The 27,157-nt window shown below is 42.6% G+C and overlaps 2 protein-coding genes across 5 annotated transcripts; one reads left to right on the top strand and one right to left on the bottom strand.

Moving 5' to 3' along the window:
• Window positions 1-66: 66 nt before the first annotated feature.
• cdi (center divider) lies at window positions 67-24,559 on the bottom strand. 2 transcript variants are annotated; one of them, XM_066736982.1, is made up of 6 exons: window positions 23,840-24,559; window positions 22,178-23,773; window positions 7,475-7,596; window positions 4,315-4,861; window positions 3,550-4,083; window positions 67-3,206 (listed from the first exon to the last, which is right to left on the bottom strand). In XM_066736982.1, the coding sequence occupies exons 2-6, from the start codon at window positions 23,270-23,272 to the stop codon at window positions 2,685-2,687; spliced, it is 2,820 nt and encodes a 939-aa protein (XP_066593079.1). In that variant the 5' UTR covers window positions 23,273-23,773; window positions 23,840-24,559; the 3' UTR covers window positions 67-2,684. The 2 variants fall into 2 exon arrangements, with proteins under 2 accessions (XP_066593079.1, XP_066593080.1); XM_066736983.1 differs by adding an exon at window positions 3,383-3,421 and having other exon boundaries at window positions 3,072-3,206; window positions 22,178-24,559.
• A 187-nt stretch (window positions 24,560-24,746) lies between these two features.
• LOC136779381 (CBP80/20-dependent translation initiation factor-like) lies at window positions 24,747-27,136 on the top strand. Of its 3 annotated transcripts, none has more exons than XM_066736936.1 (6): window positions 24,747-24,887; window positions 25,766-25,995; window positions 26,063-26,217; window positions 26,284-26,462; window positions 26,534-26,792; window positions 26,879-27,136. In XM_066736936.1, the coding sequence occupies exons 1-6, from the start codon at window positions 24,885-24,887 to the stop codon at window positions 26,953-26,955; spliced, it is 903 nt and encodes a 300-aa protein (XP_066593033.1). In that variant the 5' UTR covers window positions 24,747-24,884; the 3' UTR covers window positions 26,956-27,136. The 3 variants fall into 3 exon arrangements, with proteins under 3 accessions (XP_066593033.1, XP_066593035.1, XP_066593034.1); XM_066736938.1 differs by lacking the exon at window positions 24,747-24,887 and adding an exon at window positions 24,994-25,127; XM_066736937.1 differs by lacking the exon at window positions 24,747-24,887 and adding an exon at window positions 25,156-25,686 and having other exon boundaries at window positions 26,879-27,133.
• Window positions 27,137-27,157: the final 21 nt, after the last annotated feature.

Raw genomic sequence — 27,157 nt, 5'->3', positions numbered from 1 at the left:
AAATGATGAAATGCGAAGGCAAATTTATATCTCATGTTTGGAAAATTATAAGAGCTCGGACGAAGATTGAGTAATATTGAAAATATTTATTCCTTAATATAGATATATTCTTTAAAACACTTCATCATCAGTACTGAAATTATATTAACAAAATTTCTTTATAACGTACATTTAAAAGTTAAAAACAAAAAAAACGTGTTAAAAGTAGCGACAAAGGGTTAAGAATGAAAACCAAGAATCTCAGCAGAGCACTAATCATGAAACAACATTTCTGGTCGGTTCACCATTAAGCAAGGTAAACGCGACAGAGACGACGAGTTCCGCAGCGGTGCACATTGTTGGACAAGGAAGAAGAGACTGCGAATCTTGAGAAATACATTCCAGCTCTTACTTAGTAATATTACTTTAACAAACATACAGTCTTATCAGTTGGAAACCCGTGAGCGAAATTCGATTAAGTGTAAAGTCTATTGCTCTATGTAAAATTTGGTTCGGCTCGTGCTGCAAATAACGCGACGATACAACTGAGTCTTTCAGACTTTCGCAATATTCACCCGCATTCGAACGGCGTATACATTTTTGTACACGCACGCGTCCATTCGCAAGTGCACACACACACACACACACGCTTAATAGTACTCGTATAAATATTTTACCACTGTATCCAGGACCGTTTTCATACAAAATACTCGAGTCCTAATTGCAATTCCTCCTATAAATTTTCGACTGTTCCCCGTTGTTCCTTCGCGCGCTAACTATTCTCCCACTAGCTTCGTTCTTTTCACGGTACTAAAATTATAGCTCTACGACGTACAAAATATAAGGCCGCCACATTAATACACTGACTAGATCAGTTTCATATGTACTGCTTCGAAGTAGACAACATCTTCGCAGCGTCAACAAAAATATCCAGGACGTTCTGCCAACAAAATACTTTTCGATCATTGTCTTTATCCATCGCACGTCCTGAACTTCCACGAGCTTTTACGTACATAGTGCTCGCCGCTTTACGTTAATATACGGGGCCGTCAATTATCGAATTGGATATGAACAATAACAACACGACGTATAGGCCCAGACAGTATTTATCTCATCGCAATTTGTGCTGAAGAATCCTCAATAATTCGCTTCGGTTGAATCGCAATAACTGCAAATATACTTCAAAGGCTCTAACAATTATTACAATGAAATTAATTCGACGTTTGCTTAGAATTGCGCGTCCTTGTCTCCAAGGAATGAAAAGATACACGTGTTATAGTTATCGAGTCCTGCTGAAGCGACGATATCAAACAAATGGAAATATAGTTGCAGTTTAATCGTTCGTTGGATCATTCGCAATGCCCAAAGGCTGTTCGTTTGCAATGTCATTAAGCTAGTACGAATGAGTTTTATGAGAAAAATGAACGCTTTAGCATCCTCATCGTCAGCCTAGTGTTTAGTTGGATAAAAACTCGGTTGACACTCTAAAGGACGGAGAGCTGGCTATTAAGAACTGCGAGGCACTGTAAAATCTCGAGGGGCACGAAAGATTGTTATTCTCTTGACGCATATTTTTTTTTTTTTTTTTTTTTTTCTTTACTTTTCTCTTTACGTTAGTTTCCTGGCACTAAATACCGTAACATCTAAGAAACGCAACGCCTTTCCGTTCAGAAAGAGGCTCGTGACGCATAAAAGTACATTGCTGTGGTAGAGAATTCTGTCGAAACTCAATTGCACGGTCCAACGTGTATTGTAGATTATCAAAAAACATCACAGTCAGGTTACAAGATCTGGAAGGAAGAGGGGCAGGGGAAGGGTGTTCCTCGTCGGCACTTTAAAGGGCTTTGACTGTTTCGAAAAACTAAACCACGACAGCATTGGATTCTGCGCTTGGAATCTTTTATGCGTGACAAGCGAGTTAATATTATTATTTGGTTAATCACTTGCGTTGGCAATAGCGATAATGATAAATACAGACAATCCATAGAAAATTAAAAGCTATCCGGTAGCTAATAAGTGATAACGAGCATGTACGATTATCAATGATAATGCAAGAAATAATACTTTCACGTGATAATAAATAAAAAATGTGTAAGAAATATATATATATATATATATATACTCCAACACAAGTGGTTAATACCTTTTAGCGATACTCGAACGATCTTCTCATTAATTTAAGAGAGTACGTTTATAAAATATATCAAACTTCTGTAACATATATAGGCCCTGTCGCATAGGCACCACGCTACCCTATCGAGACTCGGACGTACAAGAAGTACCATCGCTCCGCTGAGCGGTGTCCGTCTCGCGCAAGAAGATGACCTCCGACGCTCCTCGTGAAACAAGACGTGCTGCGCGATGCGCGACCGCCTCAACCCGTGCACAGCGCAAACTTCACAGGCACACCGCCATTTCCGGTTCCAAGCTCGATGGTCCGAGCAACGAGAAATGCAACGGCGCGCGAGAACTCGATGACCAGTGACCTTTGACCCAAGAGCAGAGGTTTTCCGCGCACGGTGCCTTGGGCGGACGATCAGCCTCCGCGCCGCAAAGACGTTGCGCGGTGGGTACACCGAGAGTCCTCGACTTCCGGCGACGATCCCTTCTCCTTCCAACTGCTGGACGATCCTCGATCGTCGGAGCGACGAGGACTGCAGCAGCAGCAGCAGCAGCGGGGGCGAGAAGCCGAAGAAGAGGACCGATCATTTCTTGTCGAAGAGCGGTAGCTTGCTGCGCACGGCGCCCTCGCACACGATTAGTCTTTGGGCCGCGGAGATGCTGCACAAAGGGACCGTGCCCTCCAAGCTGGCCCGCAGCAAACTGATCCTACTCGGACCCGCGTCGTGGTCCCCGAGTCTTATGCTTCCAGCGGTGGCTTGTTTGCGCTCGAAGTACTCGACGATCCTCGAGATGGTCTTGTTGGAGGATCCTATACCGTTGAAGCGATCCTCCCAGCAGGAGGAGTCTCCTCCGCCTAAACTGGCAATGTCCTCCGAAGAGTCGGTGTAAATCGAGCTCGTTCTGTGATCGTCCAGCAGGAACAGACTGCTCGCTGCCGAGCTACTCAGGGTCGACGTGTGGCGTCTATTCGGCGGCTCCGGACTGAGATCCTCGCCGACGCAGCTCCAGAAGCCGGACTCGCAGCTGCCGCGTCTTCGAGGCTCCCAGCCGTCCCTGAAGAGCGGATGGGCGAACAAACTCGCAGCACCCACCTTTGTAGCCACCTACGAATACAATTCCAATCAGACTCTTACAATGTTCACATATACACAAGTTTCTCTACAATTAACATTTAACACTAGCGTCTCACACTGGCAGTACCAGAACCAAGTACAAATACAAGAAACTAAATCCAAAAGCTCAAATAGAGCAAGCAACCATGAAGAAAACGAAAAAGTACCATTTGAATTCAAAGGACGATTAACGGTATAATTAGCTGCTGCATGAAACCAAAGAAACATAAATTTGGAGGTATCGGACGATAAAAGATTCTTCGAGGTTAAGAAGAAAACGTGGTGGATCGACATCGTGCTGTTAGTTATTAGGAAAGTGGACTCACTTCCCTACCTTTCTCTCCCACTTTTTCCGGGCGGTAGGACTACTCGGCTCGGAGCTCGGCTTTTTTCTATCGAGTATCTTGGCTATGCTGTCGTTCTTCGCAGGTTTGAACTTTGCGATACCATCCGTCACGCTGGGTCTAACGTCCTCCAAGCTGGGAAGTTCGAGGCAGCTCGAAAAGAGGTCTCCGAGAATCTTCTTGACTCCCCCAAGAGCATGAAAGGGATTCGCCGTCATCGGCCTGTAGTGAGGGTCTCTTCTGCTAGCCAACTCCGCCACCCTCCTAGCCGAATGGCATCTGGCTTTATCCGAGGGCGTCGCATTGTCGCAACCTCTGGCATCCGCCGATCGACTCCTCAACCTGGCAGCCCTGCGCTTCATCGTTCTCCCCTCTCTCGCAATCTCGTCCATGCTCGATATCAACGCTGGATCCGCCGACTCGCGTTTCCCCATGCTGTTCTTCGCCTCCTCCCCATAACCGGCTATCACGTCATCCAGACTGCTCGTTATCTCGGGAAACGTCGGTCTCGACTTTGGCTCGTACTGAAACAACATGGACGTTGGTTATTGCGCAAACCATCAGAAAAATTTCTACTTTCAACAAAAGAGCCCCTAAAGAGCTGTACATTGCAGTGATTCGATCAAATTGTCGATAACGATACACGCTTTGTCATTTATCTCGCTCATAAAATTATACTACATATATATATATATATATATAGAGAGAGAGAGAGAGAGAGAGAGAGAGAAAATTGAAGAGAGACTCGTTGGTACCGTGCAGCAATCGAAGGCGAGCTGCAGGAAGGCAGGTGGTGGATCGGCCGCGGCACAAATCTCGGCCACGGCGAGATAATCGAGGCCAAAGTTGTCCGAGCGAGGCAGGACGTCCGGGTCGGCGGGAACTCGTCCGATGAGCTCGCAGACGACGATCCCGAAGGAGAATACGTCGGACCTGTGGTCGTACCACTGGCCCTTGAGGCACTCCGGCGACATCCAGTAGGGACTGCCCACTGTGCTGAGGCGGTAACCGGTGCTGGGGTCGGGGATCTTGGCCGCGAGACCAAAGTCCCCCACCACCGCTGTCATCTCCTTCCTGGCCTCGTCCTTCTTGATCAGGACGTTCTTCGAGGTGAGGTCACGGTGGAAGAGGCCGCGACTGTGCAGGTAAGCCATTCCTCTGGCCACGTCTCTGGCCAGGTTCATCCGGATCAGGTGTGGTAGCGGCGTGTGTCGGGCCATTATCAGTTGTTCCAGGCTGCCGCCATTTATGTATTCCGTCAGAGCGTGCAGTTGACCTTCGTGCACGCAAACTCCCATGAACCTGAAACCCATCGAGAATCTCTTTCAATCCTTTCGTGCCGAATAAATCATTCCGTTTTTCAGACTTTCCGTGGACTTGGGTGCATTTTTTTCTTTTTTCAGGAATTCAAGGTCACCCGCTTCGACACTAGAGACACCCTAATCGAGACGCAAATCAATTACCGAGGGAAATGTTTCAACAGGGTCCGGTGATTTCAATTTCTGGCAAAGAGTGCAATTTTTGGGGTTTTCTTTGCGAGAGAAATTGGTGGAATTGTTGAGTTTTTGATGAACGTGTTTGAGTGTACGTTTGAGGGTGTTTGATTTGGTTGTAAGATTTTTTGACCTATGCAAGGATTCGAGATATCGGGTGAATAGTTGAAGAATAAATTTGATTCTTATGTATGAAATGTTTCTATAAATTTAGTTTATTTTTGTTTTTTGTTTTTTGTTTTTTTTTTTTTTTTATTATTTCGTCTTGAATACGAATTATCAAATAAGTTCCAGGCAAGAATAATGCGTTGAAAGTGGATGTTGCGAAACTGGTAGGTCTATCGTTGTTTACAAATAGAGACCAAGGGGCGCACGGTGCTGTGTTTTGGTCGAAGAAGGACCGAGGAGGAGCCTCGATCGGCGGACAAAAAATGTTGTCAACGAGTTGCGAGAAGCAAAAACACAAACGATGGACCAGCGAGATAAACACAAAAGGCCGTGGCGGATGAGAATGAATTTTGTCGTAGCTCGACACAAAAACACTCGGGACAATATACTTAGCTCTGCACGAAGAAGTTTACGATCCAAGTGTCCATCGAACGACGATGGAAAAGGTAACCGTGAAAATACTCCCAAGATTAATTAGAATAATCAACGAATGTGTGTGTGTATCGAAGAGAATAAAAATCCTACCTTGCAGAGATCAAGCGGAAAAAATGGAATATTGCGAAAAACGACGAAAGAAGAACTCGAGAGTATTTGGGATTATTACTGCGAGTGTTTACAAACAAGTTTTGACGGGAAGATTTCGTCGCGCGAGTACACTGGAATCGATAAGTGCTTCCCCTTAATCGCTTTATACGGTTAGCTGGAATCTCCCAACCCTAAATGCGCATTGCGGAGGAAAATGAAATTCGACTCTTGAGATACAGAAAAAAGACAATTTACCAAATAAACATGACTAGAAATCAAGAAAAGTCTCAAGGAATACCAAACGATCGATTCTATCGCAAAAAGAAAAATAAGCAATTCCTGAAATCGGTGAAACCTTTGCCCTTTCCAGTGTACGAGCCAAGGTTACTCAGCATCGATTCGTCAATCGGTCGATTTACAACAGGATAATTTACTTTTTGCCTCACAAATGCTTCGAAATACAACATATATATATATACATAGTATAAGCTTATAATGGCGTGATTTATTACGTCGTGGATTCTCGTTCGATCGGTTCGCCTGACGAGGTAATGTGGTTTTTACGGTCGGTCTAGTTCGGATCAAAGGAAGACGAGGACGCGCGGGCATTTTTTGTGCTTTCGTGATTGAAAGGATGGAGAATCTCGCCGAAAGCGTAACGAGCCGTTATTTGCCGCACGGATACGTCGAGTTATGAATTATGACATAATGTCCAGGGCTTATGCATCGCATTTGCCAGACGTTGCACCGTCGGACGACAACGCATTCCGACGATATAAACGGCTTGGCCCACATTCGGATGTGTTTATCCTCTCCGCCGTTGCGATCTTATTTCTGGCGATTCTCTCTCCTTGAAACTCGCCAATATCCAACGCTTCTCTCCGCGCGCTTCCATGCATTTTTCTGCTCCGCTCGCAACCTTCAAATTTCATTAACCAAATCGTCCCCCCCCCCCCCCCCCAATTACTCGAAAAATAACACTTTTCCGGAAAATCGTTATCTCGGTGCTCCGACGAGACGTCGATCAACGAGACATTGGAAAATTAACGCGGAATTTTCCTCGTCGATTTCATCCAACGTATATCTTCGCGTTTACTCCTCTGCCTCGTATCTCGAAATTTCATTGAACAATGCCCCTGATCTTGAAACTCGAACAAAAAAATAATACTCGCTCTCGCGATCATTTACAAAACTCCAGTGCGGTGGTGTAAGTTGATTATAAAAGCTTAGAAAGAAAAAAAATCAATGCAAAGCTGTATAGCTATCAGTGACGTATCGTGGGAGAAAATTTAATTATACAAGAAATTAGCTAATAGGCTTGATAGAGTCAAGATCGATACGATAATTCGATAAATCGTACAGTCAAATAGTTTATTCCTCGTGAGTGGCTCTCGCTCGGTTTTTGCTCGTGAAATATTCAATTTCTGTTATAATTCATCCACTCCGATATAACATATATATATATATATATGCAAAGTTAGCACTCGAAGGATGCGCATGAAAATAACTTTCACAATACTCGTAAAGGTTTCTCGGTGTTTTCCGGCTTTCACGAGGCACAAGGTACCAGTTGCGAAGCGTTGGACGATGATTTTGGCAAAACTCGCGCAGCCTGGGCTTTTCGTGATGCTCATCAGCGAACATACATGACTTTTGCAGGAATTAAGCGGGAGAAATGCAAATATTCTTTTCTTCGCTAAAGTGGAGCGGAATTTCGCAGTAAATTTACCTGAGAATGTTCGGGTGGCTGAGTTTATTCATCAGTTGAACTTCCTTCAGCATATTCGGCCTGTTGGCTGGAAGTTGATTCATCTTTAGGACCATCACCTGACTCGTTACTTTATGGGTGACCTGGAAACGTTAATCCTTGGTTATCCAACTGGCAATATGGCTTATCTCTCGTTTTGATCTACGATTAAATTCGGTCGATGGATCAGAGAAACAATGAAAGCATCGTGTAAAATGTATGATCAGTCCAAATGATAATAATGAAACTATTTTATATTTAATGTTTCGATCAAGTTCGATCAAACTGTCTCGGTGTATTCGGCTGATTGAATCAGTCTATTGCAAAAATATTGATAAACTTAATTGACATAATTGATAGACATATTTGATTAGCAGAGAAACTTTCTCTTCTTATCAATCGTGAAGGTATTTTAACAATTTGTTGAAATAACGCGAGAGGTTGAAAATAATTTTCTTTATTTTTCTCACAACTTTGTATTTCTCTAACGATCAATCATTTTCCACGTGGAGTTTTAGATCGGTATAAACGTCGTTTTAACCGTGTGTGTACCAGTATCGTTTTTATACAGGAAATTAGGTATTTATTATTGTTAGACTCTCAATTTTTGTATCTCGTCAATGATGGTTTTGTCAATAGCAAAATTTATAATGTTGTACGAGATGATTTTAATTGTACTAATTTCCAATGATTTATTTTATCGATGCATTAATTATGCAACAAAATATTATTATTTCGTTGAATTTTCGAGTTAAAGGGAATCGATAGAAATTCTTGAAGGGGAACCTCAAGAAGGAAATAGAAATACAAATTTTTCAATCGCGAAATTCTAATCCAATGGCAGTGCTAATTTCGCGAATGCTTTTCACAGTTTACGCAAATCCTACGTTCCAGTTTATCAAGCACGTTCAGTGGGCGGGATACAGCAGGATTATGGCGAAAGAGAAATTTGCACTGATGAAATTCGTCGGTTCGTCGAAGTTTGCTCGAAAAGCGGAGCTTTGATAAACCACATCTTGGACTATAATTAAGAAAAAACAAACGACTGGCACTTGATTTATATAATTCCAAATATTACGATACAAGATTTTGGCAAAACACACCAATGACATTCTAACAAAATTCGCACTCATCCAAGTGCAGAATAATTTCTATTTTAGTAAAATTGTTGCTTCGCGTTTAAATAAGATCGAGTCTTGATAAAAAGCTTGTGATGAAAATTCTCTTAATTATCTTTCGTTAATAATTGTAATCAAATCTATTATACGAAATATTGATAAGAACTTGTGCAATCTTTTTTTTTTTCATAATTTCTACGTTTGATCGTTTATAAACCAAATAATTGGAGTAAAACGTTTCATGATTTTTCCAGTAAAGTTTAATTCCTCATTCGAACATAACTACAAAACTCACACTCGAATCAAATAATTCCAAACATAATAATACACGATTTTGGCAAAAGCCTCCAATGACATTGTAGCAAAATTCGCACTCATCCAAGTGCAGAATAATTTCTATTTTAATAAAATTATTGCTTCACGTTTAAATAAAACCAAGACTCGATAAAACTCTTGACAAAACCCCTCTTAATTATCTCTCGATATAATTATTCGATCCATAACCAAACCAATTATATATATACACAGTATCGACAAAAACTTGTGCAATTTTTCCTCGTAATTTCTTTATTCGATTATTCCACAAAAAAAAAAAAAAAAAACAAAGTATAGTTGGAATAAAACATTTCTTGCTACTTCCAGCAAAGTTCGATTCCCCTGCAAAAAGAGAGTTTTATTTCTAACCAAGGACAAATCGATTTAGAGTCGTACGAGTAATTTTTGTTAAAGAAAGTGAACTTGACGGGAAGTCAAGGAGGAGGAGGAGGAGGAGGGGGGGGGGGTGGGGTCGAAGAAGGAAGTTTGAGGAAACGTGGTTGGCGAGAAAATCGGTGTACGAGGCTGGAGTGGCAGGAATTCCGTGGGTTAAAAAGTCGAGAATATCCGAGAAAGAGATTCTAGCCAGGATTCCTTGGCAGTGGCTGGTTTAGTTGGGTATGTGCCAAGCAATGACGAATACGAGCTAAGCCGGCTGGGTAAACAGAGCCAAGCATCGCGAATCTCTATTACTCGAGGCTCCTTTAAAAAGATCATTTTTAGAGTGTGCGACAAAATTTCGCGATTGGACGAACGATCCAAGTAAAATCTGCAAAAGGCTAGCTCGGCCGCTTCGATTCGTCCAACCAACTTATTCGATCGTGCCATTCGCGCACTTTAATTAGTAATTTCTATAATTTCCACACATCGTGGCCTTTAATTGCATGGCTCCGAGCAAACGATATATCGTCACGATTCGCACGAGCGTGCTGTGCCATTCGTGGATAACGCTTTCGAATTTTTATTGAATTTTTTTAAAGGGTATGTATCACACAGTGGCATTTCTCCACGTGCAACTCTTAAGCATTAGACAAAATTATAAAGTGGCACACTTTTCCAAGAATCTTTGCGAATTCTCCCATTTGGGATTTCGCAATGAATTGATCAAGTACGTGCGTGTTCCTATACAAGTGCAGGTGTGCAGGAAAATTCGTGCTTTTGCAACTTTATTCAATTTTTAAAGGGTATATCACACAGTAGCGTTTCTCCACGTGAAACTCTTACGCATTAGAAAAAACCCTGACTTTTGCGAATTCTACATTCCTTAATCTCGTGCAATACATCAATTCCACGCGTGAAGCGTGCGTGTGTGGGAAAACTCGTGCTATCGGAGTTTTGCTGAATTTTTCCGAGGATAAACCGTAGTGGCATTTCTCCACGTGCAACTTTTACGCGTTAGAAAAAAAACTGAGGCGAAGCGTGGCACACATCTGGTGGAATCTTTTGCAAACTCTCCGTTCGGGGTTTCGTAATAATTGAATTCGTACGTGCGCGCAGTGTGCGTGTTGCTAAGTGCGCGCGTGTGTGGGAAACCTCGTCCTTGCGGATTTTTCGACGCTCTCACCCGAAACAGCGTCTGCTCTTTCGTATGTACGCACGGAGAAAGCAGAGCAAAGTTGCATTGTGTACGAGGATGGGAGAGAGTAATTAGCGGCGAGGGATCGAGAATTTCGTTGCAATTACAACGCAGGCTCCATTGATGTCTCCGCACACTCGTTTCCTTCCTCCTTGGACAATTTCAAACACACACACACACACACACACACACACACAGAATTCCCTCGACGTTTCTTTCGTGGCCTACAAGGTCGTTTCGTGGAACAAAATAATCAGACGTTTCCTTCCTTCTTTACCCCCACCACCTCGTTTCCTGCACCTTCATTTTTATCACGTTTCAACTCTCTTGTTTATCGATTCGTAATTAAAAAATTGTCCTCTCGTCAATTTTCTCTCGTTTAACGTACAAATTTTCTTTTCTACTGAAAAAAAACTGCTGAAATAATTGCTCTCGATACGATTACGAGGGAGTTTGTTAAAGGGAAAAAGGTGTATTTTTAGCGTGAGAAAATATGGTCGGTAGCGGAGTGAATTGCTGTGCTGGCGTGATTGAAATCTGGCATAAGCGGAGCCTTGAAAGGTCAGTCGTATGGCGATTCGCAGCTGGCGAGCGAGCGAACGGGTGCATTACGGCTTTGCGAGCTGGAAATCGATGCGGCAAATTGCAATTGTCGTTATCTCGCGAGGTTCCGATGATCCTGCGACGCGAAGTGAGCCAACCACCGATTCCAGGTCGAGACTTGGAAGCGACCGATCTCTATGATCGCTCGAAATTTCGATCGATTTCTTTTCCACGCCTCTTCGACGTTCGTCTCTCTCTCTCTCTCTCTCTCTCTCTCTGCAAATGTCTCTCGGATCCTCCAGAAAATTATCGCAATTAGCGCCAACCATTATGACGACTCGGCGCGCAACGAGACCGGCGAGAGATAATCATGGAGAAATTTCTCGTGTGCCAAAAAATAAACAACGCTGCTGCTGCATTCGAGCGGAGAGAAATTTTCCGGAAAAATTCCGTACGAGCAGAGTTTTGTTTTCGCGTGGGTGGAAATCCGGAGTCTTGCAATTTTTTGTCAATAAATTGGTTAAAAGTGGAACGAGTCGTGCGATCGGTATTGGCAACGCGTGTATCGCTGGGTGTAAGGTGCTCGGGCTACGAAATTAAAGTTGCGAAAATCCACGTGTCGAAAGGCGCGAAACGGATGTGCTTTCCTTTCCGTTTGATGCGAGTGTGCGAATAGTTTCGCGGACGAACGAATCGGCAACGGAGAAAGTACAATGATAGACGTGAGAAAGGGATCGATCCAAATTTCTCGCGATTGATTACGGGTGAAATGCACCTGCCACTTTTCAACCACTAGCCTTGGGACAATTCTCCGTTCATTCCGTTAAATCGATCGAATCTTCGCGATCGAGTACAGTGTGAAAATTATGCGAACAATAATTTGTTATCAACAAACATTTTAATCTACGTTATTCGTAGTTTGATTGAAAAAATTCTTGAAGCTAGTGTATATAGTACAGTCCAATAATTAGCAAGGATTGGATGAAAAATACGATACTCGGCTACTTGAGAAACGAGGAAAAACTCTTATCGGTAAGAAAAGCGTGTCGATGATTTTGAGCACGATTACTCGCGATTAAGAAAACAGCAGACTGTCGTAATAGCGCAAACTTGTACATTTTCCATTATTGAATCGAGTTATTTGCATCGAATCCCGTCATTTTAATCATCGAACAATCTTATCTCTCGCGAATCATTGCACCGCGATTGCAATAAAGCGATAAGGATCTGGCAGGATGGCAGAAAGAAAAATTCCAGCTGGCATAACAGACCGGATCGTTCCGTGTTACGAATATAATTTTAGAAAGGAGGATAAAACCTTGGAGATCCGAGTGGAATAACGAAGCTGGCGACGGAGAAACGTCATGTTGATTGGATCAGCTGCCAAAATCTCTCGGGATGGATCGAGAAGATCGGGAAAATCCTCGTGGCTCGTTAATGTCGCTGGAAGGAACGTCTTTTCCACGTGTTTGCCACGTATAATAATAATAATGGTGTAAAAGTCGGGCTGGAGAATCTTTCGACCGGTTTCACGTGGAAACTAGTCGTTCGAAACGCCACACGTGACGAAGCAGCCACCGATACGCGAAGACACGAACGGGACCTTACCTACACGTGGAAAGTTTGACGTACGAACACGCACGAGTGAGCATTATTAACAAAAAAAAAAACGTGCAATCGAGCAACCCAACGATTATCGAAAGGCAATTCTATTTTTTTAGCTTTGCAAAGTAGTCGATGAGAGCCAGTGACACGTGAAGAGGAACTTTCGGAGAAAAATGGCCATTTGGATCACACTGATACGTTTAGGAACGCGCTGGAATCGTTCGCGGAACGTTGCTGGCACGTAAAGAAACGTAAATGTGCCAACGAAACAATATGAAAGCATATATATATATATATATTTACGCACGGAACTTGCGCAGTGAAACTTGATACTCGTTTCTGTATGCGATTTGCATGCGACGGGGATGGCGTAAACACCGATTTCTCGAAGAGTCCTCGAGTTTCTTCTCTACCAAGAAATTCTTCTTCCTATATATATACGTGTGTGTGTGTGTGTGTGTGTGTGTCTGTGACGAATTTTTGTCTTTCATAAAAGTGCTCGAAAATACTCGCTCGCCTCTCGAACCGTTTTATTTCGATAAAAAGAGAATTTCGACAATAACATCTTACTCCGATCGTTTTTGATCTTCGGGACACTCGAATCGAGTATCAAAATTCGAGCCACGTTATCGGCGGGACGAGCACGTTTCTCTCGAGATCAACTTTTATCTGTTTCTCAAACCTGCGACATTCGCTGCAATTTTCAGGCGTGAGAACCAAGCGCGGTGGAGTTAAAAATGCGAGAAACAATTGAAATTTCGAGTATCGCGAGACGAGTGATAAAGTTATCGTTTGGCCGATCGGCTGGAATCCATTGGATGGGAAAAAGAAATCTGCCATTGGCGTAGGAGAGGATGTCGAGGGATGTGTACTGGTTGCTTTATAGGGTGGAGGGGGTGGGGGGGGGGGGGGGCGATAATGAATCGTGGGGGATCGAGAGAAGCTCGTTAGAGAGTGTTCGTACTCCATGGCCAACGCGGCGTGACCGGCTTTCTCGTCTGCTTCCAGCACAGCATTCTTGCTCGAGGAAGGAAATGCCCGCTCTCCGCCGCGCGAACTCTTGAGTCACAGGCAAGGTCGTCTTCGTGTACTGCGAGAGTAACGCTCGCGATGTGCTTCTACTCTTATCCCCCCCCCCCCCCCCTCTCCCCCTTCAACCTTTCCTCGCGCACATACGGCCTCGGTAAGGTCTCCGCTCGAAAGCGTACGCGCAACGAGTGTACCATCGTCTTCGAGAAAACCCCTCCATCTTGTGTTTTGTTTACGTTTTTTGTTCCATCAAACTTCGAGTGTCCCACTGGCGATGGCCGAACGATTCTTGTCTCGAATTTTAATATAGTCATCGTTGGTTATGGTGTATTTGGATTATATTTTAGCGAGCTTCCAACGCGCGTTGAGATGTAAACAAAGGTACGACGAGTGGTCTATCGTTTATAAGAAAAATGTTCAATGTGCTTCTTATTCAACTGTAAAAATATTCTAAGAATCGAATGGTATTTGGATCGAGTTTAATAACAAAGCTATTATTTGCTAGCCGAGCGACCTTTTTCGTATGTAAACACGAGGGTGTATACAAGCTTTGGTATGCTCAGTGTTTACCAGAGGCATCGACAGTGCGAGTACTCTTTTGGGATATATTTTAGCGGAGTCTCAATGTCAAGATGTAAAAAAAAAAACATAAAGTGTACTATCGTCTTTAAGAAAAAAAAAAACCTCGCAATCTTCTCTCTCTTGTCAGAAGTTGCGAGAAATCATCGGCAAGCCGAACGATCTTTATCTCGAGTTTAACCAGAGTCATCGACAATGATTATTCTTTCGAGTTATATATTTCAGCGAGCTCTCAACGTCACGATGTAAACAAAACATACAAAGAGTGTACTATCGCCTTTAAGAAAACCCCTCAGTCCTCTCTTCCTCGTCCTGCAGAAATCGTCAGCGATCGCCGAACGATCCTTACCTCGAATTTAACGAGAATCATCAACAACGATTATTCTTTTAAATTATATTTCAGCGAGGTCTCAATGTCGCAACGTAAACAAAGAAACTGGTCGGTTTCGCAGCGTTCGCCCGCAGTGATTTTTCTTTTCACTTATCGACTCGTCAAACGAGCCAATGAAACGTGTCAGAGGCTTTTAATAAAATTCGTCGACATGTGGCAAAATAACTGACTGACGTGTAGACGTCACAAATCGAAAGCACTTATTATATCCATATGGAATTATTACCGCCTTTATAACCCTGTCGAGCATGGCCAAATCCTGAAATACCGAGACTCGAACGAATACCAATAACTGTCATTACACATTCCACATACGTTGGCCTGCATGCCAATAACCAGATTGGCTTTTTTTCTGCAATGATTCGACTGGCAAAAATTTAGCACGCCACTTTCAATCTGTCCTTTGAAGTGCGAGGGATTTTCGCAAGAGAATCGAGAAATTGAAATAAACTTTACACGTGTCACACGGATGCTTTATCATATTTTCTTTCTGCTTCTGCCATTATCTACCCTTATCTCGGTGCTAAAGCCACAACCTGTAATTCCAAGTGAGATAAGAGGATTTTAACGATAACTTTAATTCTGCCAGCAAAGATAATAAAAAGGGGTCAAGATTTTTAGGCAATGTCCATTTTTTTTTTTTTTTTTTTTTTTCTAGGAAAATTCATAATTTCATATAACACAAAGTAGTTCCACCTTACATAGCCAGACCACTCGATATCGCTAATGAAACTTTAAAGAGTTCAAATGAAGAAACGAGCGAGCGAGCGAGCGAGCGAGCGAGCGAGAAGACGAGATTAAATTTTCTACAATGTCCCAAAGATTGATAACGTCACGTTCGAATTAAACTTTCAATCTAGCTCGGCGACTAATTTCTGCCAAGTTTACCTGCGCGCGTTCTTATCGAACCAAGCAGTCTGGCTAATTAGAATCAAAAGTAATTATAGCCAGGGTAGATTGGATTGAAGAAAAATACGACGATATTTCACGAGATGGAATAATAATGATAAATGCTAATGAAATCATTTGCCAGGAGATACACGTTTGTACTGTTAATCGGAACATTCATCTCGCACGAATTACCCAGAGGAAGAGTAAAGGGACGAAAAAGAACGAGCATAGGGGGATATCGAAAAAAATGGGACACGCTGTTTATTAATTTAAGAGAGAAAATTACATGGATTCTCTCCTCGGAATTAATTGGATCTCGCAAGTTTTAATGAATATTTATTAATGGGGAAAAATATGGTTTTGTTGAAGGAAGAAATACGAGAGATCGTGACAGCTATGCAACGGTACTCCACGAGAGTCAATTACGGACAGTGATGAAGTTATATCGGAGAGTTTCCTTTTGCTTCATTTCGCACGAAGCAGGAAACATTTTGGATGCTGATAATCGCGCACTGGGACGCGTGTCGTTGCGCGTGTTATTACCGAAAATTTGGCATGTTTTCACCGTGCGATTCTCGTGCCATCCACAAGAAGAAGGATGATCGAACTTAATGATCTCTGGTACACGCCTTGAACGTAGGAATCACATCGTCTCGATAATAATTGCTTTCCACGATGCGATTCGAAACGCATATGCGGCCAAACCCAACTCTGCTAATGGCGATTAACTCGAACCGCGATCGAAAAAATTATAGTTGTTTCCATTTCTGCTTCGATGGCCTCTTACTTTCACTCGCTGTACGTTGGATTAATTCATTTATGCGCAAAATCGTGGCTAACGAGAGAATCCTTTGGAATTCCATTTTTGGATAGAACGTGAGTTTTTTGCTTCAATTTTTATGCTAGTGGAAAATGTCTTCAGAGTTCCTGAGGAGAGTTCTGTGTGCTCATTGGGACGCTCAGAGATTTTAACAAAAATCACTTTAATTGGCTGTTGATCATTCAATTAATGGAACCGTTCGTAAATAGATCTTTGGTCATTAGAATCACTCGGACAAAAGTTGAAATACAATCATTTTCATTCCCACTCAAACCTGAGATTCATCAGAATCCTCGGGTTGACTGATGATAACAAAGAGGCTATATAAAATCTTGCGCTCTTTAAAATTATCTTTGACAAAAATTAAATCAGATTTGTCGTTTTCCTCGTGCATATATAAACCTTGCAAACTATTACCCACAATTTACGTCATAGCTTTGTACACAATTTTAGAGGACGTTGTAGATTATTGCAACGCACCAACAAAATACTCGACCAAACACACACGGTTTATATTCATAAATACTGTTCCACTGTTCCACAAGTTGAGTACACGAAGAAGAGTTCGATTCAAAACTTCTATCCCTCCAATGGAGAATTCTACAGAAAATTGACATGGTTAAAACCCACATAAAAATATTCGTCAGACTCGAAGAGAAGAATAAAGCGTGCAAGAAGAAGAAAATTATTCGGTGAATAAAATAAATTCTTTCCCCAAGATTATGGAAACACACTCCTGTACGATATCTCGTCGTTCAAGGTTACAAAACACAAACGTCATCCGATCGATCAATAATTCAGTGGGGGGTAGTCGCGAAGTACCGTAATTCGGCTGAAACATCTCGATAACGGTGCAGCGATAAAGCTTGGCATTCTCCGGAGTGAATTGTACGGTGCAGCCATAATCTTTCGTGTTCGAGTCATTGCTTAGGTTGGATATTAAATGGAAATATGGTCCAGAGGCCGAGGCACGTTGAGATGGTAATTGAAAAATGCGAAAGAGGGGGGAGGGGGGGACAGAATCGATACAAAAGAAGGAAAAGAGAGAAAATAAAGGTACACACGAGAGCCTTCGGTTACGAAATTGTCGTCGAGCCAGCAAAGAACGAAGGAGGAGAGAGATGTAGAAATATTGCAAGAGTCGTGAGTGGGTGGGACGCGAAGGTAGGTAATAAATGGAAGGAAATTCCTCGACACGGAAGATCACTCTTCCTTCGCTCTCTCTACTCGCTACTTTTCGGCTCTCGTTCCCTTTACTCCACGCCAGGGCAGCTGGTTTTCTCGCGTCTCTCACCAATCTCGCCACTTCTCCTCGTTGCACAACACTCTGCCTCTTCTTCCCCCTCGCATTGTGCAAACCCACCTCGAAGTGTGCACGATCGACAAACGCCACTCTACTTTTTTTTTAACACGTGCCTCAGCCTCTTTGAATCGTCGATCGATCCAATTCTCTATCGTTGTTCAGCTAGCTGCCTTTTTCACAACTTACATCTATCGATAATCGGTACACTCGAGTTCTTTACAGTTCGTTCGCTAGAACTCCAATGTTTACAAATTGATTTTACAGAAGGGTTTCCGGTGGAGGAAAATTCGTTGAACCAGCAGAGTAATGCAGAAATCGATAGATCGCGCAGAGGGAAGACTACTGCACTCTGAATTTGAGAGAATCTCAAATTAGCTTGGTGATATTAAAGCGTATAATTGGCTCGTACGGAGGAGTGACCCAGACGGAAAGAGTGACTAAAGCCTGAATTTCTGATTCACTGTATCTCTCGAGAGATAGAATGGCAGGAAGGATGGAAGATTCGACTCGCTTAAAAATAGATCAGCCGTATCTTTCCTCCCCCCTTGCCCCTCTTTACAACATTTACTTGGCGAAACGCTCAACTTTAAAACCAAACGAAACCTCGTAAAAGCTTCGATTTAAATGCCAAGCAGAAAGCTCTCTTATAATTCGGTACGTACAACAGTTTTATAATTATAAAATAATTCCAAGCAATCAAACTCGTCGAGTTTGAGTAGAAATTAATTACAACAATTCAGAATCTCCCGTCTTCCACCAGGGTCTTGTTAAAACGTTCTCGAGGAGTTTCGCAATCCTATGATTCATTTGACTCGAGACACTGGCGCTTCGAATTACTTGCAATGTCTTTTTAGACTTCTTAAGTGACAGGAATTTCATAATTTGATTGTTGACAACACGCCCCCACCTTGGTCGATGGTCCCACTGACAGTTTACTTTTGACCAGACTCCAAGCGAACGTTTCGCAACATCTTATTCACTCGGGTTAATCTTGAGTCAGAAGTTTCATTCGCGCCTGGATCGCCTGCACCGAGGCTGGCAGAACGAGAAATTTATATGTATTCTTGGAAGTACAATCGACCGAGCCATGCTCGATAAACTTAATACTGCTAATACGGGTACTCTCTCACGTGATGCACAGGAATCTCCACATCCCATAACTCGGTTACTCCTGTGCTTAGGAATGCGTTACGTGCAACCGTTTTGCAATGGCCAATGTATAATGCGATTCGGGCTTGCTACTTTTTTGCATAACTATTGAGATCTTTGCAAAATTCATGCCCGACTAACCGTGTGTCTTTATCTCCTGCTATTTGTCCTCCATAATTCAGTAGCGAATAAATTCACTTTTTGTCCAGTCATCCACAGCTACAAGAACGAGCCTCTGTGCATTTCCAAAAAGCCTTCGGATGCCACGTTATCGAGGGAAACGGTGCAACAAAAAACTGGATTGTTGCACCGAATATACAGAGAACAGTGTTTCTCGAGTTACAAAGGGTCCAGAGATTTTTGCAATAATATAAATCACTCTACTTTTCCTGGAGAATACAATCCAGACGTGGAATGGATGGTTCTCTCGGCTAACACCAATGGAGTGTAATTCGTGTGTTGATCAAGTAGATTGTCCAGTCCGCGTGGATCGAATCAACGAACGGGACAGGAAAGTACGACGAGCGGTTAAACGACTCTTGGCACGCGCAAAATAGATTGGTGCCAAAAATTTGTAACCCCTGACACTGCAGTGACCCCACTGCGAGATACAACCTTCCAAATTCGCAACCCGAGCACGTCTCCACTTTGCAGAAACTCTTTCAAGGTTATCCGCCTATTCGCGGTTCTTATCTCTCAGCAGCGACTTTTTCCAATGGCAAAAATATAATTACGATAAAAGGCCGGCTCTTTTGAAATTCAAACGAGTCATACACCTCGGTTCGCTTTATTGCACCTAAAAGCTTGAAAAATTCATACGACCAATTGAGAAATTTGGTAATAAACAAATATTAAAATGCAGCTTTCATTGCTTCTTGCACGTACTTCCTTCCGATTTACATCCCGATAATAAAATCGCTCGCTAGCATTCCTTCATACTCGAGTCCCATTGCAAAGGTATTAATAGAACAACCAACGACCTTCTCCGGGTTTAGCATACTGATTAAATTGGGTCCAATGGATAAGGAATCTGGAAAAAAATGTACGTTTAAATTTCGTAATGGGAATGGAGTTTGGAATAGTGATGAAAGATGTTACAGAGAGTGGAATCGAGGTGTGACTTTACGATAGGCGAGGCAAGTTTGACCCGACACAACGCGGAGGATTTCTCGCGTGTCCTGACAGCATTTCTATTTTTAAGCGAGGCACAGCATAGGTGATGCGCCGAGGACCCACCAACGTCATTACGTGCTGCAGTCAATTTCCTGTTGACCTATTTATAACACTCGCTGTGTGTCGGAACAGCTCGTCAAGGCTCCCAGGTTGCTCCGCAAAATCTCTTCAAGGTGTGCGCCACCCTTTTATCGCTATTCAGAGCCACACACACACACACACACACAAGCCAAATCGATGCGAATTGAGCAACATTCTAGAAGATGCTGAGGTAACGTCAATTTACAATCCTCCAGTGCCACGAGAACACGAAGAAGATTCATACTTCGACCTTGCTTCTGTATAACGAACCGTGGAACCAGTGGTACCGATAATAATAGAAGCTGCATTAACGTTTTTCTTAACGCCAAGAGAAATAGAGATGAAATTGTTCATGTGCTAGTTAAAGGCACGGTGTGTTTTCGAGAAAACACGAGGGTCGGACTTGCCAAGAAAATTCTTCTATACTCGCAACCACGGAATTTGGATTTCTTTTTTTCAGAACCTGAAGAAAATCTCGAGAACGAGCTGAACGTTGGAGGCGAGCGTTGTCGCGAACGGTCACGCGAGTTGCTGAAGAACGTGAATTGGCAATTATGAAGGATTTCGTAACGATCGTCGAGTGGAGGATGATTGAAAAAATGCGGAAAGGACAATGGGAAGAGTGAATCGTCGGGTTTCCTCAGGGAATGACCAAGTTGAATGGGTGTTATGATAAATTGCGAGGTTTGCGTTTTAAGGAGGATCGCGTACACGAGGCAGCGACAAAAACAAGCGCAGTCAGCCCTGACCAAGATATATTCGAGGAAACGATATCTTGCTAAGTGCGAATAGAGTATAATGAAGCTTTGGAGGAAGGAAGAAAACTGTACACACACGATTTACGTAACGTCCATGCCATTCTTCCTGACACACTTGTATCCTTGTTGTTCATAGTGCAATGTAGCGTAGACAATATTTGCATTGTGTCCAGAGAGAATACCTTGTCGAAAAGTTGTTTCACAAATTTCCTCCTCGGTCCACGATGGTCCCTGACTTCCCAGAGAAAGCTGATCGATATACATTCGTGAAAAATCACTTTGGCATAATTAACTCGTAAAAAGAACGTTGATTGGTCGGCTAAAAAATTGGACGATTCTTTGGAGAATCTTAGGGATAGATAAAAGTAGACCTTCCACGATTGAATGTTGAAATCCAAGCCTACCGAGTGCAAAGAACAGTGGGAATATTACCCGTTGCTCTCTCCGTAGTATCTTATCGAGTCCAGGGTACCAGGAATTCTCTCCGTCTCGAAGGTTTCAATCAAACTTCCAGAAGCAAAATTCAATCGCAACAACGAAATGATATTCGTTAGTGGGATTCAATTGCGATGATTTTTGTTGGTTCGTGTGGAACGAAACGCGTGTGTGCGTCTGGATGAAAAGGTACGAGGCGAGGCGAGGCGAGGCGAGGCGATTTAAAATGAAGGAAAGGAAAAGAGGCAAGGGGAAAAGAACGGATGACCAAAAATGGTGGCAAATCTCTCCTGGGCGAAGGTTCGCGTGGAGCAGTGCGCGGGAAAAAGAGAGGAATCGTTGGTTCCAGGCGAACAGCAGGAGGAGGAGGAGGAGGAGGAGGAGGAGGAGGAGGAGGAGGAGGAGGAGGAGTGCAACTTCTGGACGATCACGAACTCGGAATTAATTCTTGGCTTCGCTACGTGAGTTTGCAGGCGTATCTAATCAGCGCTGATATTAATCTGCTAAGATAACACCTCGTAGGAGCCGTAAGATGCTCGGCCTGTGCCTGCGCACCCACAGAGTGCGCGATAAATAATTTATGAATAGGAAAACAGGGAAGCCAGCTCGAGAAAACTGCAAAATAATGCCGAGGAGCTTTCGCATTTTCACGGACTCTCCGTGCTGAATTCTATAGGCTAATTGCTCTTGACTCCTTTGATCGAGCTAACTCGCGTTCCAAAGGCGATACATTAATTCACCATCTCTCTTCCTTCACAATCATCCTCAATTAAATTTCTTTCGCGTACCATGTTTCTACAAATATAATTAATCCATTAGCATAATTTCCTCGATGTACAAAAATGTCGCAGACACGTGCGTAGAAGATATAAGGAGAAAATAGAATTGTGACGATAATGCAACGTTTTAATTGGCTGACCTTGAACACTTCGGAGAAGAATCCAGCACCAATTTTTTCCATATAAAAATCGTCCAATCGGTTCAAGGACGCAACGGCGTGCCTGAGGGCCTGGCAAGAGGCGCCAGTCCTCCTCTTGGAGGCGCTGGACTCCTGGCCAGAGTCACCGGAGGAGGAGGAAGAACAGACGTTGAGATTATTGTAGAGATTGGTCTCCATCTCCGTGGGCCTCCAGAGGTCCCAACACTTTTCCCGGTCCTTGTAACATCTCGGGGACGACTGGAGTTCCGTCGGTAGATCCTGGGGAAGACAGTTGATGCAATTCTGCTGCATCTCGCTGTTGGCCCTGGCCCCCCAGTCCCCAGGACTGGAATTCTCGCTGGTCTTGCAGGACTCCTGCTTATCCAGGTTGTTGCTGCTGCAGGTACTGTGTGAAACTGTGACTGGCCCGTGGCTGGCGTCCCTGACAGGGGACGACCTTGAAACGAGCCTTTGGGAAGCAAAGGGTTCATTGGTAGATCTAGCTGGAAGCACGGCGCTCGAAGGCTCCTCCCCCGCGAGGGATTCGCCTCCCCTACCGTTTGGCACGGAGTTTATCAATTCGGAAGACTTCGACATCAGCGCCCGCTTGCACACCGCTGTCGTGCCCGTACTCGAGCTCTTCGAGTCCCTCGCAACCTTGCCAACCTCCTTGGTACTCGACTTCCTCGCGACTTTCTCACCGGGGGAAGAATTGGCGGGAAGGGACCTCTGGTTGCCATTGGAAGCTGTTGCGTTTGGCGACCTTGCGGCGTAAGTCCGGCTGGAGGAACATTTGTTTACAGAGGACAGTGCTGGCGGACCGGAGGAAGGCTTTCCCTGGAGGCTGTTCGTTGTTTGGGGGAGTTTTTGGCAAGAAGAGTCCGTCCTGCAGGGCCTGGAGACTTCCAGGACGGACGAGGTAGACTCGTTGAGTCTCCAGCAGTCGAGCTTTTCCTCCTCCTGGACGTCGAGGCTCCCCTCGACCGAGAAACGTGGCAGGCACGTCGTGCTCGACCTGCTCGACGACTTCAACGGGACCGACACGCTCGTCGTCGGTGGACCCGGTGAATTCGATGGCGGTACTTTGCCGAACATCTTGGCTGCTTCCGCTATATCATGCGTACAGCTCGCTGGTACATCACAGGATATCCGGAGATTCCCGTCAACGCGGCTGATCGGGCACAAGGTTTGCTTCCGAGGAAGCGAATCAGCTGATTCGGGAAGAAGACCTCCGGGTGACGCAGGCCAAACTTTTCAGCCCACTCGCGAAGCACACCATTTCACTGTTGCGCCAGAATAATCGAGCTTTTGCCACTGGCGCTCTCATTAATCACGATGCTGAATAACGCTGGTCCGAGAGCTCGCATTCTTCTTAGGCTCTTTGTAAACTTGGCACGAGTGTCTCTCTTCATCGATACGTAGAAATCCTTCCCATGAATAAGCGGATACGTCCCTTGCACTTGTGTATGCTCTCTTTGTTTATCCGTCCATCTCACTCTATTCCCTTCTGCCAACGTTCAAACGTACATCCACTGTGTACCGAGGGGGGTATAGTCTGTCTGTCTCTCTCTCTCTCTCTCTCTCTCTCTCTCTCATCTACAAAAAAACTAGAGCTCAATGAATCAACCGATGTTAAGACAGGAAACAAAAAGATGAACTTACATAAAACACGGTAATTAACTCGGTAACGGTAATTAATAGTGTCCGTGTACGTGTGTGTGTTTGTAAGGATCTCTAGTAAATTGTTCACCCACGGGGATAGGAACACTGTCTGAAAAATTAGGAGAAAATGTTTAGACGCGCGAGAGGAGGAGTCGCATTCTCTAGCACTGTCAATGTTGAGATTGAACTTGCGATATGCTTGGGATTATTGGCCTGGCAAAATTGAGAGGGTTGTTTTTGGAAGACCTTGAACCACGTGAGAATCGAAACTTGTGTAGCACGCGTGTCAACACTCGCCAACTTTCAAGATGAGAGGCATGACCAGCGAGATTCTGTACGCTGTCAGTTTTGTTTACGGTACGGAATTCCTTCCGTCCGTTCCTGGAAAAAACTTTGTTCACCACTGGATACACCTACGAGATAAATCCAAGGAGAATTACACCGCACTTGATAAGAGATAATCTCTCGTGGATCACAATTTTTCGCAAACGGCCGAGATTTAGCCGTGAGAGTAAACAGAGAGGAAGCACTGTGTCGGGTTTAATCTGGAATTCATGAGACACGCGCGAAAAAGAACGTTGGGATAGCTACATTTATGGAAAACACTGTCCGACACTCTCACTTTCGACGGATTAAAGAGTCGCGGTGCGTTTTTACAAAGCTTCGAATGCTTCTCTTTGAGTTTTCCCGAAGGGACCGAATCACCGACAGCTACAACGCCAGTCGGCAGCCATTACAGAAATGATAGGTTCCTCCGAGCGAGTCGAACGCCGCCTGTCATCCATTTCTCCAACCACCCCACCACCCGATCTTACCCCCCCCCCCTCTCTCCCTCTATCATTCTCTCTCTCTCTCTCTCTCCTCACCCCACCATTTTATACCGTAGAAAAACGCGGGCTTTTTTAACCTTAACCTCGTTAACTTATAAGATATTTCACGATTCGACGCCGACGAGAGATTTCTAAAAATCGTCAACCCTGGACAGCAAATTCAATTAATCGTTTATTAAAATAAATTCAATCTGCGAAAGGTCTTGGGCGATCGCATGGTAAGATTTTTATCAACCTTATATGTATATCGGCAACAAATACAGCCATCTCTCTGCTAAGAATTTATTAATTTCCTTATTGGGGGGTTGTATGAACCAATAGTCATTGCATTCAAACAATTAAATATCGTAAAAAAGTTATATAATCTTAAATTTATTGGTATATGAATGGAATTTGAATGGAGGATTATTCTGTGAATGAGGATAAAGAAATTGTGTAGTCTTTGTTTTTACTGTTAAGTAAGTATAATTCATGAGAATTTCTATCCCACCTTCGCATAAAACAATCTCTACCATTCTCCGGTAGAGAATACTTTTGGTACACCGAAAAGAAAGTGTGAGAGAGAATACGATATGATGTATCACAATCCACCCGCGGCTATGCTATCCCCTTTTAACCCCTTAAACCCTTGAGGACCTTGAGGTTGAGGCTCGAGGCTTCATGCAGGCATCCGGCATCAGCCGCATCAGCGCGATTACCGAATACCAAAACCAAAGCCCAAATCGTCCAAACGATTCAAGACGTTCAAGTCGTCTCACTCACTCTCCACTCACGTCAACTTATAAACATATAGCTCTCTTATAAATAGTCCGCAGAAAATGTTAGGTTAGATACCGTACATGATTTTAACGAATAAATGTAGAAGAGCTGTGTTTCATTAGCTGTTTTAACATTTATTGCGTTCGTATTAACTATTCGTTAGATTTAATAAGACCAAAAGAAAATATTAAATTTAATTAATACTATATATATAAGTCGGCAATAATCAAGCAATATTAATATTGATTTATAAATAAGGTAATTATATATTTTTTGAAACGTATATAAAGTATTTTAATTTGTGTTTTAATTAAATGATTCTTTGTGTCTCCTTTAGCTAAAAATGACTACTGTAGGTAATAGTAAGGGTCGGGGTTGGGCTTTCAAAGATGAAAAGCATCAATCTTTATTACGAAGACCTGGACGAACTCTTCTCCCAGATAATAACGAATGTTCTGTTTTAATTAATGAACTTGACACCCTTATCAAAGACATGAAAGATGTTAATATAAATATGGAAAAAATCCAAACACTTTTTGCAACTACTACAGATGGAATGTCTTCAAAGTAATTATTTACAACAGTTTTGTTGTTGCAATTTTTCTGCTTAAACAATGATTTCTAATTTTGGCAGCGTATCAAAGCAATTTCTAGATTATGCTTTTGGAAACAAGAAATTTGGTTACAAACTTGCGATGCTAGCTAGCGATCAAGAATTTAGTGCTATTAATTGGAATGATACAAATATGCAGAAAATTATTATTACACGGCTACAAAGAGACTATGAAAGTTTGTTGATTACTTCAATGATTTGCTAAGTATTAAGGAATCTATTCATTCATGTCATTTTTGCAGATAGAGAACAAATTCTGAAGGAAGATGTTAATCATTTTCGAAATATTGTCGACTTTTTTGGAAGCTTTTTATATTACAAAGGAATTTTGAGTTTTCTGATGGCTAGTCCTTTATTTGTTTATTTAAATATGCTATTAGAGCTGGGAACAGCCGAAGATATTGAATTAATGGCAGCAAAGGTGAAGTTTTACTTTCATCTTATACAAGAGCTTCTTATTGATCAATTAACAATACGTAGTACTTTACACAGTTTACTCAAATATGGGCTACACTTATCAAGGACCTCAAGAAGAAAAACACTTCAATAGAGGAAATGGATGATATAAAAAGTTTTTTAATTAATGTTAGAAAAAAAGTCTTGGGTGGAAATCTTGCAAATCCATCTCTTTCTTGGCTATTATTTATAATTGATTTGAGTTGCTATTCTGGTAATTTGCCTGCTTATCTAAAAGAACTGCACTCATCAAATTTGAAAATTTTGAACTCAATCTATATGATATATCTTGATGGTAATTACTACATTATTTTTTATAAATTTTATAATTACTACATAACGGGCATTATGTAAATGAATACCAATTTTTTTATAATATAGACCAAGACATACCCAAGAAAGAACATACAGCACCAAGAGCCATTAAAGGATCGCATGTAAATCAGCAAAGTAATTAATGAGTATTAGAAAGTAATTACACTGAACTTGTTTAAGCGGTTTTACAATATTTTCTAAGATTATATGAATGATGATTTAATTAAGAAGATTTAAATTTAGTTTTTTATTGCATAAATATTGTTAAAATTAGATTTTTATTACCAATTCCACAAATGTAAAATAGCTATAAGCATGCATTCAAACAATAATAAAAATCTATTT

Source organism: Prorops nasuta, unplaced genomic scaffold (genome assembly GCF_024137725.1).
Source record: "Prorops nasuta isolate Cenicafe-Biocafe unplaced genomic scaffold, Cenicafe_Pnas_1.2 PNAS00017, whole genome shotgun sequence".
NCBI classification, from domain to species: Eukaryota; Metazoa; Arthropoda; class Insecta; order Hymenoptera; family Bethylidae; genus Prorops; species Prorops nasuta.
The sequence above is the reverse complement of the archived record's forward strand: the minus strand, read 5'-3'. Positions and strand labels throughout refer to the sequence as shown.